Source organism: Salmo salar, chromosome 26, assembly GCF_965601325.2.
Source record: "Salmo salar chromosome 26, fSalSal1, whole genome shotgun sequence".
NCBI lineage: Eukaryota > Metazoa > Chordata > Actinopteri > Salmoniformes > Salmonidae > Salmo > Salmo salar.
Genome location: NC_138316.1, coordinates 24192501 through 24206602, shown reverse-complemented (window position 1 = coordinate 24206602; position 14102 = coordinate 24192501). Strand labels below are relative to the sequence as shown.

Here is a 14102-nt window from a genome sequence, read left to right as displayed (position 1 = left end):
CCCACAACTGTTTCAAAAGTCTAAACGAAAATACGCAATTCTTTGACTTTTTTTTACCCTCCTGGAATGTTGGTGTTGTTTCTTGTAAACCTCCATTAAGATGTATATAATCAATGATGTAATAGTAATCAAACATGGTAATAAAGTGCTGATATAAAGTATAGGTCTACAGCATCACTAGCACACCCTGCTTAAGTCCCATGTCCAAGCAAGGCTCTTTTTGTCTCTCATATTTCCAAGGGCTCAGAAACATGGGAACTAGAGAGACAGAGGTAACAAAGAAACGGGGAAACAAGAGACTATACAGTACTTGAATAGAATGAGAGGGGCAGAGAATTTTAATTTAAAAGAAAATCTTTTTAAAGCTGGATTACAGTATGCCTATACCATAGGAACTATTGACATATATGGTTGATGAAAGTTCACTGAGGCCCCATGGGTATTGTGGGTGACACAGAAGAATGCTTGTCAGGGCATCATTATTCATATTGCTGCTATAACAAAGACAGTGGGCCTATATAATTTCTGGTGTTGCTTTCATTATTGTTTTTCAAGGTCTATTGTGGTCAGTTATAGATTCCAGGCTAATGTAAAAACTGTAACATGGACTGCCCCCAACTTGTGATCATTGTTGATTCATCATTCGAGACAGATTAATTGATTATTGTGATTATTCTCCTTCTCTGTCAGTGACCATTCTCTGTCAGTGGCAACAGCTGGTGAAAGAAGCCAATATAAGGTTAAGAATGAAGTCCCTAGAAGCTCGGTCCACATTCCATATGTGTTTAACTTCATTCCCTCTAAATGAAGGGCTTATCGGCCCTGTCTCTCTCTTTCAAACACAGACACACACAATACAGACTGTGCAGGGGGGGGGGGGGGGGGGGGGGGGGGTTAGCATGCATTATTAATTACTATTTGAGCATCTGTCTCTGTCTGTGCGGTCGGCTAAGAGAGCCTGGGGGCGGGAGTCCGCGGCTGAGCAAACACACAGGCAGGTTCCAGCTAGAATGTCAAACGCGTCCCTCCATCACTGCAGCCATTGGTAGAAATGTCTGTTTCCAGTCTGTTGGCTAGGTGCATTTAGGTCGTTGGGCTCATAGCCTGCGTCCATGCCTTGGAGACAGCCGCGCTACGCGCTACACTGCTCCGCTATTTTCCCTGACCCTGTGTAGGCTCTCGCGCTCAGTTAAGCAAACACTAGACCCACTGATCGTCAGACGCTCTTCAACAAATCAGTGTGCGATTCTGCGAGAGCGAGTGCACATCCTAAACTATTCTTTCTCTGCACTCTATATCTCTCCAGGATGGATTTACCTTTAGCGGAGACAGCTACCTCGTATCCCGAGTGAGGGGAGTCTTATCAATTTCCAAGTTTCGTCTATTCCTGGAGTTTTGAGTGGTGAAGAAAGCGTGTTTTCCTCCCTTGATCCTCACTCGTTTTTCACCACCTTTGCTCGCATCCGCTGGAGCGAGAGCTGCCGCTTCACGATGGCAGGAGCGGGAATATTTCTGTGCATTCTGCTGTTACAGTGTTTTATCTCCAGTGCGCTGTGCAACGCCGGATTCGCCTTCACGGAAGAGCCATCGGAGAGAGCTGGGAAGTCAGACGGGTATTGTAGTCGGATATTACGGGCTCAGGGCACTCGGAAGGAAGGCTACAACGAGTTTCGGCTCCGAGTCGAGGGGGACCCAGAAAATTATCAGCCTGGGAGCACTTACAGAGGTAGTGTATTCCGTCCTATTCCGCGCACATTGTCTGACACACAATAGGGTATTTTTTGCCTTTACTCTATTTCTCTTTTGTGTTCAACTCATGTGAAGACACAGTGTTGTGGTCATTTATAACTAAGTGATAGCCTAGAAGTCAGAGCTGTGTTATGACAAGTCAAACTCTCTTGTGGAAAGAGGAGTTGTACACAGACCAGAATGCCCTCATACTGTATCTTCATAGGCGTCTGTTTATCGCTGAAATATTTGCAACTTGTGATGCTCTAACTTCATTTTGGTGACTCCACCTGCGAACTCATTGGTCATTATAGTTAACATTATGATTCACTGGTCTAACAAAAGTCCCATGTTGGCTCAATCACTCATCACGTCACAGTTTTATTCGAACACATTATCTCAGGGAAGCTATTGTATATCAATATAGTAATGATAATGACACGGATAATGACAGCAGTTGCCAGTTGTGTCAGCAAGTGAAGAGCTAATTTCCCTTCTGATTGATATAGCCTATAAAGATCTCATTCCTATGAGGAACGAATCCAGGAGGGTTAGTGCGTTAAGATTTTGCATACCTTTATTAAACCTATCAATCTGTTTCCCATCAGTTTATTTTCTTCACTGACTGTGTGTTTGTGATCCCCAGTGACTCTGTATGCATCCAGTCCCGCTTACTTCAGAGGCTTCACCCTCATCGCTCTGAGGGAGGGCAGGGAAGGAGACAAAGAAGAGGACTATGCTGGCAATTTCCAGGTAGGACAACAAGGAGATTTGCAATTATGTCATTAAAATTATACAAAATGAAAATGTAGATATTACAACATGCATCTTTTAATTTCTTCTAAATGACCTTCAGTTATTCAGGTGAAAGTAGCATTCTATTTAGATGCAATCAGTCATTAGAAGCTAGCAGATTCATTACTTACTGTACAAACAACTGCAAATTCCAATAAAACTACATCACGTTTTGAAGTTCACTATCCTTGCTTTGTCTAACATAAATCTAGTAAATAAGTTTTGTAGGTCAGCTTGCAGTATTTATTTAGTTTCATTGCACAAACGTTTGTTAGAACATTTCTCAGACTGGCTATGGCCAGGTAGAGAGCAGGCCAGCCCAGGCAAGTGCAGGGGGGTTGTCTAGTAACATGGGCCTCAGAGGGACACAATGTCTTCATAGCGGTCAACACAGCTAGCCGACAGCTAAATGTCTATGAAAAAACAAGATTTCAGCTAATAGAGAGAAGTATCTAACAAAGTAACTACATTAAGGCATTCACTAATCATAAACTATTTACATTTAATAGAAATGTGGGTACATTTGTGGACAAAATTCCTACTTACTCAACTTTAATAAGTTTATCCACAGTGTAAGTCAATGACATTTTGAATATACTGTATTTCAAGTTTGCAGTGTAGGTTTTTATACCCTATTCATATTATGGAGTCAGTCAGCCAGTCAGTCACTGGGGGATGCAGTCATGTGAATAGGGAGGATGCAGTCATGTGATATACAGGTGCAAAAATCCTCTCTCCCAGAGCAGAGCAGAGCCAACACACTTAACCACACCTGGCAGAACACTTACATCAACACCATATGCTGCCTCTGGACACCCGTCTCCTGCACACTGCTGTGCCGGCTCTCACCCACTCCGCTGTGTGTGTGTGTGTGTGTGTGAGAGAGAGAACTCCCAACATAATCTGTTCCCCTCTCAGACCCCTCCTGCCAGAGTCGTTCTGTTTCACGCATCATCTTGGAGGAAGCGCGATTACTCTCACCTCGTTTCCTCTAATACCTCTATTTACGGCCCCCTCTGTATTCCTTTGTGTGTGTGTGTGTGTGTGTGTATGTGTGTGTGTGTGTGTGTGTGTGTTGTGTGTGTGTGTGTGAAAAAGAGAGTGTGTGTGAAAATGGGAAAAGGAGCCTTGTGCCAGTCAGGGAGAGCCCAGGTGTGTGAAATTTGGCAATGCATGCATGTACGGTGCGCACACACACAAATCTGGCCAGGTTCAGTGCGAAGATCGTTCCCAGCCTACACAGACGGTTCCAACTGGACTGGAAAAGGGAGGGAGTGAGAGAGGAAGAAGGAGGGGTGGGGGAAGTGTTTTCACACTTAGATGTCAGGGGATATTGTAGGACATGTCCCCAGCTCTGATGAGGCCCTCCGGGTTCTAGTGTGGTGAGAGATGGGCTAGGGGAGACAGAGGTTTCAGGCCAAGAACACACAGCATGTGAATTGGCCAAGAAGATGTTGTTTATAGGTTTTATAACCAGATTGCTGGGCCAGAGGACTGATACTCCTCCCTTACAGACACTATTTTAAACAAACAATGTTATGAAACCATTTGTTAAACTAGTCACGCACAACCTGACTGAAATCTTTGAGTGATATGAATAAATCAATGAATACTGAGCTCCTATAATGCTTCAGGAAAGAAAATCTTCTGACAAGGTGGAACCTCTGCAATGTATATTATATTTATGACCTTTATATAAATCATTTTCACACCTTGTAACAACTGTAAATGTAATAACTTTCTATTTGTAATAACTTGTAGAAAAAAATATTTGGTAATACCCCCGGTCCATTTTATAATTTGCCGATAAACATAATAAAATGTTGAACGGTAAAAGTAATATTTTCTAAAGCTAAATGTAATAAGTTATTCCATTAACCGGTGGTTATTACATTAACTGATTCTTACCAACTTTTTTTCATGAATAATGTAATAACTTCAACCAATCATGTAATAACAAACCAAAATATATATTTTTTATTGTAGTACTTCAGTCATTTTGATGCACATACAGTACCAGCACCCACTGCCAATTACAACACTAACAAACTCATGCACATCATACAGGAATACTCATACATAGACACACTGACAAGCACACATTGAAATGTAGTCACACACACACACATACACACACACACACATGCACACACACACACTGATCAAAAAATATCTTAATGAATCTGTAGGCCCTGGTATTAAACATGTCATCTGCAATATTTAACTGCAAACAATAATGAATCGTTAGGAGGTCACAAAATGGACGCCTAAAGTCGCCAGGATGTTGTGTCATGGTCCCCTGAAGTTTTTTTTCGAGTGTCCAGTTGGTCCCGGGGATGTTCTTGGGACATTGTGTCATGGTCCCCTGAAGATTTTTTCTAGTTCCCAGTTTGACCCGGGAACGACCCAAAGGACATTGTGTCATGGTCCCCTGGAGGTTTTGTCTGGTTCCCAGTTTGTCTCGAGGACAATTTCGGGACGTTATGTCATGGTCTCCTGGAGGTTTTGTCTAGTGATCCATTATAGCGCTTTGTCTTTTGGCAATGCTAGTCACACACACACACACACACACACACACACACACACACACACACACACACACACACACACACACACACACACACACACACACGCACACACACACACACACACACACACACACACAGTGCTTTTAACATACAGTGTTTCAACGTACATATTTTACACACATTGTGTATGTTTATTCATACAGTAATTATTATTATTATTATTATTATTATTATTTATATACATGTTCTCACCTGGGATTTAAACTCACAACCTCTTTGTTCACTGCATTACAATCTTCCTTCTATGCCACCATGTCTGTATCATTGACTGATTTCACATGTAATCCACATGTAATCCTATTCCTACTCTAAAAATACACTCTGTTTAAAATACACTCAAGAAAAACTATTGTATTTTTCGAGTCAGTTTTAAACAGAATAATATGCCCCACCAACATTAGACAACTTTACTAAAAACCCAAACTGAAATAAGTAAATTAAATCAATGAGAGAATCTTAGGAGGTATTTTTTGAATCTTACACACAATGTGTATATATATATAGACTTTTTAATTATTATTATTTTTTTCCTACTCTATTATTGACTGTATGTTTGTTTATTCCATGTGTAACTCTGTGTTGTTGTATGTGTCGAACTGCTTTGCTTTATCTTGGCCAGGTCACAGTTGTAAATGAGAACTTGTTCTCAACTAGGCTACCTGGTTAAATAAAGGTGAAATAAATAAAAAATAGTCAGATTATCCTGATAATTAAATGGCATGCTTTTGCTAAGTGCAGAGGTGTATTATAAGTAATGTATATGTAAGGGACTTCTGAAATTCTACAGACTTTGTGGCACAGCAGAAAGATCAGCATGTCCCAAATCTAGAGGTTGTGAGTTTAAATCCCAGGTGCGGTCATATTGAAAAGTCATTACTGAAGTTATCATGTCAAATGTAATCACATTGTCATTGATTAAAGATTTCCACACTGTTTTAGCTGAACAGCTTACTACTAACCTTAAAACACCCATAACATTTCATTACTTTACTTATAACGATTTGGGACACCTAGGACAATCACGTGACAAATGCCTCCAAGATTGTCCAGGGTAGCTTCAGAGCACCATGACACAACATCGCAAGAACGTCCTAAAAACGTCCTCGGGGAAGACCCAGGACCAACTGGGAACTAGACAAAAGCTCCAGGGGACCATCACACAACATCCCAAGAACATCCTAAAAACTTTCTCGGGGACGTCCCTGGGACAAACCGAGAACTACACAAAACCATCAGGGGACCATAACACAATGTCCCAAGAACGTACTAAAAACGTACTCGGTGACGTCCCCAGGACAAACTGGGAACTAGACAATACTTCCAGGGGACCATGACAGAACCCCCCAAGAATGTCCTAAAAACGTACTGGGATATCCTGTGACCATTTTCTTTTGAAAAAGGAGAACTTTCCCTTGGGACACCACATAACGTACTAAGCACTACTAAAATTAACATCCTGAAAAGGTCATAAAAAGGTCCTGACATGGTCCTCAGTGACGTCCTGGAAACGTATAGGGAACTAGACAAAGGTCTCCCAGAGAACGTTCCCTTGGGAACATCACTTGACGTCCTAAGAACAAGTAAAATGAAATTCCTAAGAACGCTCTAAAAAGGTCCTGACATGTCTCTCTGTGATGTCCTGGGAACTTACAGAAAACTAGACAAATGTCTCCCAGAAAATGTTCCCTTGGGACCATCACGCGACGTTCTTAGAATGTTCTCAGAACATCACACCGAAACTCTTAAGGGACATAATGGGAATGCCGCCGAATGTCTTTTAGGACGTCCCATGTTTGCTGGGTTACTGCTGTTCAACTTTCATCTATACAAATGCATGTACAGTGGGGAGAACAAGTATTTGATACACTGCCAATTTTGCAGGTTTTCCTACTTACAAAGCATGTAGAGGTCTGTAATTTTTTATCATAGGTACACCTCAACTGTGAGAGATAGAATCTAAAACAAAAATCCAGAAAATCACATTGTATGATTTTTAAGTAATTAATTTGCATTTTATTGCATGACATAAGTATTTGATCACCTACCAACCAGTAAGAATTCCGGCTCTCACAGACCTGTTAGTTTTTCTTTAAGAAGCCCTCCTGTTCTCCACTCATTACCTGTATTAACTGCACCTGTTTGAACTCGTTACCTGTATAAAAGACACCTGTCCACACACTCAATCAAACAGACTCCAACCTCTCCACAATGGCCAAGACCAGAGAGCTGTGTAAGGACATCAGGGATAAAATTGTAGACCTGCACAAGGCTGGGATGGGCTACAGGACAATAGGCAAGCAGCTTGGTGAGAAGGAAACAACTGTTGGCGCAATTATTAGAAAATGGAAGTTCAAGATGATGGTCAATCACCCTCGGTCTGGGGCTCCATGCAAGATCTCACCTCGTGGGGCATCAATGATCATGAGGAAGGTGAGGGATCGGCCCAGAACTACACGGCAGGACCTGGTCAATGACCTGAGGAGAGCTGGGCCCACAGTCTCAAAGAAAACCATTAGTAACACACTACGCCGTCATGGATTAAAATCCTGCAGCGCACGCAAGGTCTCCCTGCTCAAGCCAGCACATGTCCAGGCCCGTCTGAAGTTTGCCAATGACCATCTGGATGATCCAGAGGAGGAAGGGCAGAAGGTCATGTGGTCTTATGAGACAAAAATAGAGCTTTTTGGTCTAAACTCCACTCGCCGTGTTTGGAGGAAGAAGAAGGATGAGTACAACCCCAAGAACATCATCCCAACCGTGAAGCATGGAGGTGGAAACATCATTCTTTGGGGATGCTTTTCTGCAAAGGGGACAGGACGACTGCACCGTATTATGGGGCCATGTATCGCGAGATCTTGGCCAACAACCTCCTTCCCTCAGTAAGAGCATTGAAGATGGGTCGTGGCTGGGTCTTCAAACATGACAACGACCCGAAACACACAGCCAGGGCAACTAAGGTGTGGCTCCGTTAGAAGCATCTCAAGGTCCTGGGGTGGCCTAGCCAGTCTCCAGACCTGAACCCAATAGAAAATCTTTGGAGGGAGCTGAAAGTCCGTATTTCCCAGCGACAGCCCCGAAACCTGAAGGATCTGGAGAAGGTCTGTATGGAGGAGTGGGCCAAAATCCATGCTGCAGTGTATGCAAACCTGGTCAAGAACTACAGGAATCGTATGATCTCTGTAATTGCAAACAAAGGTTTCTGTACCAAATATTAAGTTCTGCTTTTCTGATGTACCAAATACTTATGTCATGCAATAGAATGCTAATTAATTACTTAAAAATCATACAATGTGATTTTCTGGATTTTTGTTTTAGATTCCGTCTCTCACAGTTGAAGTGTACCTATGATAAAAATTACAGGCCTGTAAATGCTTTGTAAGTAGGAAAACCTGCAAAATCGGCAGTGTATCAAATACTTGTTCTCCCCACTGTATGTGCATGTATTCTGTTTTTTGCTGTTAATAGTGTGCAGATTCATAAATTCCTTGTCAATATATTCTGTCTGTATATTATGTTTATCGTAATTATTCACCATTTCTCCAAATCAAATTCCAGGTATATGTAAATGTACTTTGTGAATGTACTTGAACAATATAACTTATTTATTTAATGCTTCATATTGTTACAGAGCTTGGACCTCAGCCCATCAGAATATACGATTGTTTTATTCTATTCTCCAAACAATGTACAATTGAAGTCGGAAGTTTACATACACCTTAGCCAAAGTACATTTAAACTCAATTTTACACAATTCCTGACATTTAATCAGAGTAAAAATTCCCTCTCTTACGTCAGTTAAGATCACCACTTTATTTTAAGAATGTGAAATGTCAGAATAATAGTAGAGAGAATGATTTATTTCAGCTTTAATTTATTTAATCACATTCCCAGGGGGTCAGAAGCTTACATACACTCAATTATTATTTGGTAGCATTTCCTTTAAATTGTTTAACTTAGGTGAAACGTTTCGGGTAGCCTTCCACAAGCTTCCCACAATAAATCTGGTGTATTTTGCCCCATTCCTCCTGACAGAGCTGGTGTAACGGAGTCAGGTTTGTAGGCCTCCTTGCTTTCAAATGCTTTTTCAGTTCTGCCCACAAATGTTCTATAGGGTTGAGGTCAGGGCTTTGTGATGGCCACTCCAATACCTGTTGTCCTTAAGCCATTTTGCAACAACTTTGGAAGTATGCTTGGCTCATTGTCCATTTGGAAGACCCATTTGCGACCAAGCTTTAACTTCCTGACTGATGTCTTGAGATTTTGCTTCAATATATCCACATCATTTTACTACCCCCATCCTGCCATCTATTTTGTGAAGTGCACCAGTCCCTCCTGCAGCAAAACACCCCCACAACATGATGCTGCCACCCCCGGGCTTCACGGTTAGGATGGTGTTCTTCGACTTGCAAGCCTCCCCCTTTTTCCTCCAAACATAACGATGTCATTATGGGCCAACAGTTCTATTTTTGTTTCATCAGACCAGAGGACATTTCTCCAAAAAGTACGATCTTTGTCCCCATGTGCAGTTGAAAACCGTAGTCTGGCTTTTTTATGGTGGTTCTGGAGCAGTGGCTTCTACCATGCTGAGCGGCCTTTCGGGTTATGTCGATATAGGACTCGTTTCACTGTGGATATAGATACTTTTGTACCTGTTTCCTCCAGCATCTTCACTTCCTTTGCTGTTGTTCTGGGATTGATTTGCACTTTTCACTCCAAAGTACGTTCATCTCTAGGAGACAGAACGTGTCTCCTTCCTGAGCGGTATGACAGCTGCGTGGTCCCATGGTGTTTATACTTGCGTACTATTGTTTGCACAGATGAACGTGGTACCTTCAGGCGTTTGGAAATTGCTCACAAGGATGAACCAGACTTGTGGAGGTTTGCATTTTTCTTTCTGAGGTCTTGGTTGATTTCTTTTGATTTTCCCATGATGTCAAGCAAAGAGGCACTGAGTTTGAAGGTAGGCCTTGAAATACATCCACAGGTACACCTCCAATTGACTCAAATGATGTCAATTAGCCTATCAGAAGCTTCTAAAGCCATGACATCATTTTCGGGAATTTTCCAAGTTGTTTAAAGGCATAGTCAACTTAGTGTATGTAAACTTCTGACCCACTGGAATTGTGATACAGTGAATTATAAGTGAAATAAACTGTCTGTAAACAATTGTTGGAAAAATTACTTGTGTCATGCACAAAGTAGATGTCCTAACTGACTTGCCAAAATTATAGTTTGTTAACAAGAAATTTGTAGAGTGGTTGAAAAACAAGTTTTAATGACTCCAACCTAAGTGTATGTAAACTTCCGACTTACAACTGTATATAGCCTGTAATCATTGTTTACAGAACCACTTTTGATACACTGCACCACACATTTCACCTCCTCACAGATAGTTATCAAGGTCACAGTACCATTTAGACAGACTGGTGTCTAACCTAGGTTTCCTGCAGGCCACAATACTGTGTTAACCTGCTAATCTTAAATATAGGCATTAGCGCAGGGACAAATCTTAGCTTACACAAATCTTTTGGTCTTAGACAAGTTTAATTACACCTACATCACTTTTCAGTTGCTATCCCCTACTGCCTTGGTGGCCATGAGTAAGGCACTGCTACGGGCAAGGGCAAGGCTGACCGTGTTCTGCTCCAAGCCTGTTCTCTATTTGGTGTCATAGGGTTGGGTACGGTGACAACAAAAATACATGTCTCCATTATACAATAGGCTTTTATTTTGAAATAAAATGTTGCCTGAATATGTGTGTTTGTGTGTTATTTTGTGTCTATGTATTCATGTGAGTGTGTGTTTATGCATATGTGTGTTTGTAATACAAGTTGAGTCTGTATGTGTGGATATATACCAGTATGTGTGTTTGTAACACAAGTTGAGTCTGTATGTGTGGATATATACCAGTATGTGTGTTTGTAATACAAGTTGAGTCTGTATGTGTGGATATATACCAGTATGTGTGTTTTGGCAAATCCGAAGGTGGTATACATATGCATCAATAACATCTTTATGAAATAATTCATAACCCCTTCATGAATGTTACAGTATCATTCATCAACCTTCATAGCACATTAAACATCAGTCATATGTAATCTTCACAACAAAAGTCATGTTTTCATTACAGTATTATAGTAGAAATATCTGGTTGGATTGAGCTTGATGGTTGCTGGTGCCACTGACTGGGTTAGTTCTGAACAGCAGAAGACTTTGATAGCCTCTGCTGAGCTGAAGACAAGGTGTTAGTTTCTGGAGCTAATGCAAGTCTTCAGGTTTCAGCCAAGTTTTCTCATCATGTTAATTTGACACCATTTGCCCTGGTGTCATCCAGATCTGCCATCCAGATTTGAAATCGTTTAAATACTTTGAACGTTTGCTTGAGCCTGCCTGGAGTGCCAGATTGATGGGGTTTGCACTTTTCGGACTCTTCCATGTCCATCAAAACAAGGGAAGTAATACATGAAGACATTGATGTTGGGATGTTATTACATCATCACTTGACGTTATTATGTTTTTAGACCTTTGAAAAGACGAGTGCAGTTAGTTCAACACGTCTCCATTCACTGGTTAAGTGATAAAGGATTAGTGGATGAAGGGCAATATCAAACTTCATCAATGTGAAGGAAACAGGAGGGTTGGGGAATACCTCTGTCCCTGATCCATCCCATCCAACTACTGCCAACCAACCTCGCCGTGAGACTCTCAGCTGTCAAGTCAATCGTCCCCTGCACCTTTTGCTTACCGACTTATCTCCCCTTTTCACCTCCCAAAGTTGCTTCTCTGTTTGCATGCCAGTCTTGTATCCCTGTATTTTCATACCTTACGTCTCTCACCATCCTCCTTTAGAGGAATATTATTCACTCTTCCACTCAACCTCACTCCTTACAACCTGGCAGAGGTAGTATACAGTGATCCAATCAGCAAGGGGTGAATGTATGTGTACAAGCCAGACCTCATAAATGAGAGCCTGTTACATTGGTTTTAAGAGCAGCCATAACTAGCAGAACTGGTAGCAGACTCTTGTGAACCTGTTGGTTTCATTCCCTTTCCACATAAAGCTGAATGTTTTACAGTTGACCGTTTCTTGTGTTGAGGCAAGTTTTACAGTATAGCACTTCAGTTACTCACAGTTACTACTATGTCATGACCAAGCGCACAACCCCCGAAGAATGTAGGAAGGAAGGAAAAATAGGGTGTTTTATCATTTGTTCCTTCTCCTGCCACATCTCATTACCCTCTTTGCTGCTGTACGGTTTTTATGTTTGGCTGTTTTATTTTTCCCTGCCATTGATCTCATGCTGTTGTTATTTAGTACCAGCCTTGAGGTTTCTCCTTATTCGAGGCGAGGGGGGTGGCTGAGGGGTTTGGTGGGTGGGTTAGTGGGCGCAGCACGGCGTGACAGAGCATCGTAAATGGCAGAGGGTGAAAAAGGGAAACGCTGTATCATCCAGTCAGCTCCAATCACTCAGCTCTACACACACTGACAGCGCTGCTATATCTGCTGTGGGATACGAGGGATAAACTGAAATATCTGCTGTGGGATACGAGAGGTAAACTAAAATATCTGCTGTGGGATACGAGGGGTAAACTGAAATATCTGCTGTGGGATACGAGGGGTAAACTGAAATATCTGCTGTGGGATACGAGGGGTAAACTGAAATATCTGCTGTGGGATACGAGGGGTAAACTGAAATATCTGCTGTGGGATACGAGGGGTAAACTGAAGTATCTGCTGTGGGATACGAGAGGTAAACTGAAATATCTGCTGTGCGATACGAGAGGTAAACTGAAATATCTGCTGTGGGATACGAGGGGTAAACTGAAATATCTGCTGTGGGATACGAGGGGTAAACTGAAATATCTGCTGTGGGATAAGAGTGGTAAACTGAAATATCTGCTGTGGGATACGAGGGGTAAACTGAAATATCTACTTTGGGATATGAGGGGTAAACTGAAATATCTGCTGTGGGATACGAGGGGTAAACTGAAATATCTGCTGTGGGATACGAGAGGTAAACTAAAATATCTGCTGTGGGATACGAGGGGTAAACTGAAATATCTGCTGTGGGATACGAGGGGTAAACTGAAATATCTACTTTGGGATATGAGGGGTAAACTGAAATATCTGCTGTGGGATACGAGGGGTAAACTGAAATATCTGCTGTGGGATACGAGAGGTAAACTGAAATATCTGCTGTGGGATACGAGAGGTAAACTGAAATATCTGCTGTGGGATACGAGGGGTAAACTGAAATATCTGCTGTGGGATACGAGGGGTAAACTGAAATATCTGCTGTGGGATACGAGGGGTAAACTGAAATATCTGCTGTGGGATAAGAGGGGTAAACTGAAATATCTTCTGTGGGATACGAGGGGTAAACTGAAATATCTGCTGTGGGATACGAGGGGTAAACTGAAATATCTGCTGTGGGATACGAGGGGTAAACTGAAATATCTGCTGTGGGATACGAGAGGTAAACTGAAATATCTGCTGTGGGATACGAGAGGTAAACTGAAATATCTGCTGTGGGATAAGAGTGGTAAACTGAAATATCTGCTGTGGGATAAGAGGGTAAACTGAAATATCTGCTGTGGGATACGAGGGGTAAACTGAAATATCTGCTGTGGGATACGAGGGGTAAACTGAAATATCTGCTGTGGGATACGAGAGGTAAACTGAAATATCTGCTGTGGGATACGAGAGGTAAACTGAAATATCTGCTGTGGGATAAGAGTGGTAAACTGAAATATCTGCTGTGGGATAAGAGGGTAAACTGAAATATCTGCTGTGGGATACGAGGGGTAAACTGAAATATCTGCTGTGGGATACGAGAGGTAACCTGAAATATCTGCTGTGGGATACGAGAGGTAAACTGAAATATCTGCTGTGGGATACGAGAGGTAAACTGAAATATCTGCTGTGGGATACGAGGGGTAAACTGAAATATCTGCTGTGGGATACAAGGGGTAAACTGAAATATCTGCTGT

At 41.8% G+C, this 14102-nt stretch overlaps 1 protein-coding gene across 5 annotated transcripts in view; it reads left to right on the top strand.

Moving 5' to 3' along the window:
* Positions 1-956: 956 nt before the first annotated feature.
* The window catches only part of LOC106587461 (spondin-1), a 146592-nt gene continuing 133446 nt past the window's right edge, over positions 957-14102 (top strand). For 2 of the 5 annotated variants that reach the window (XM_014175871.3, XM_014175869.3), the window contains exons 1-2: positions 959-1726; positions 2375-2481. In XM_014175871.3, the coding sequence (XP_014031346.2) occupies positions 1492-1726; positions 2375-2481 (342 nt within the window). In that variant the 5' untranslated portion in view covers positions 959-1491. Of the gene's footprint in view, positions 1727-2374; positions 2482-14102 lie in introns of all 5 variants that reach the window. The other 3 variants (XM_014175873.3, XM_014175872.3, XM_082969538.1) reach the window with 2 other exon arrangements.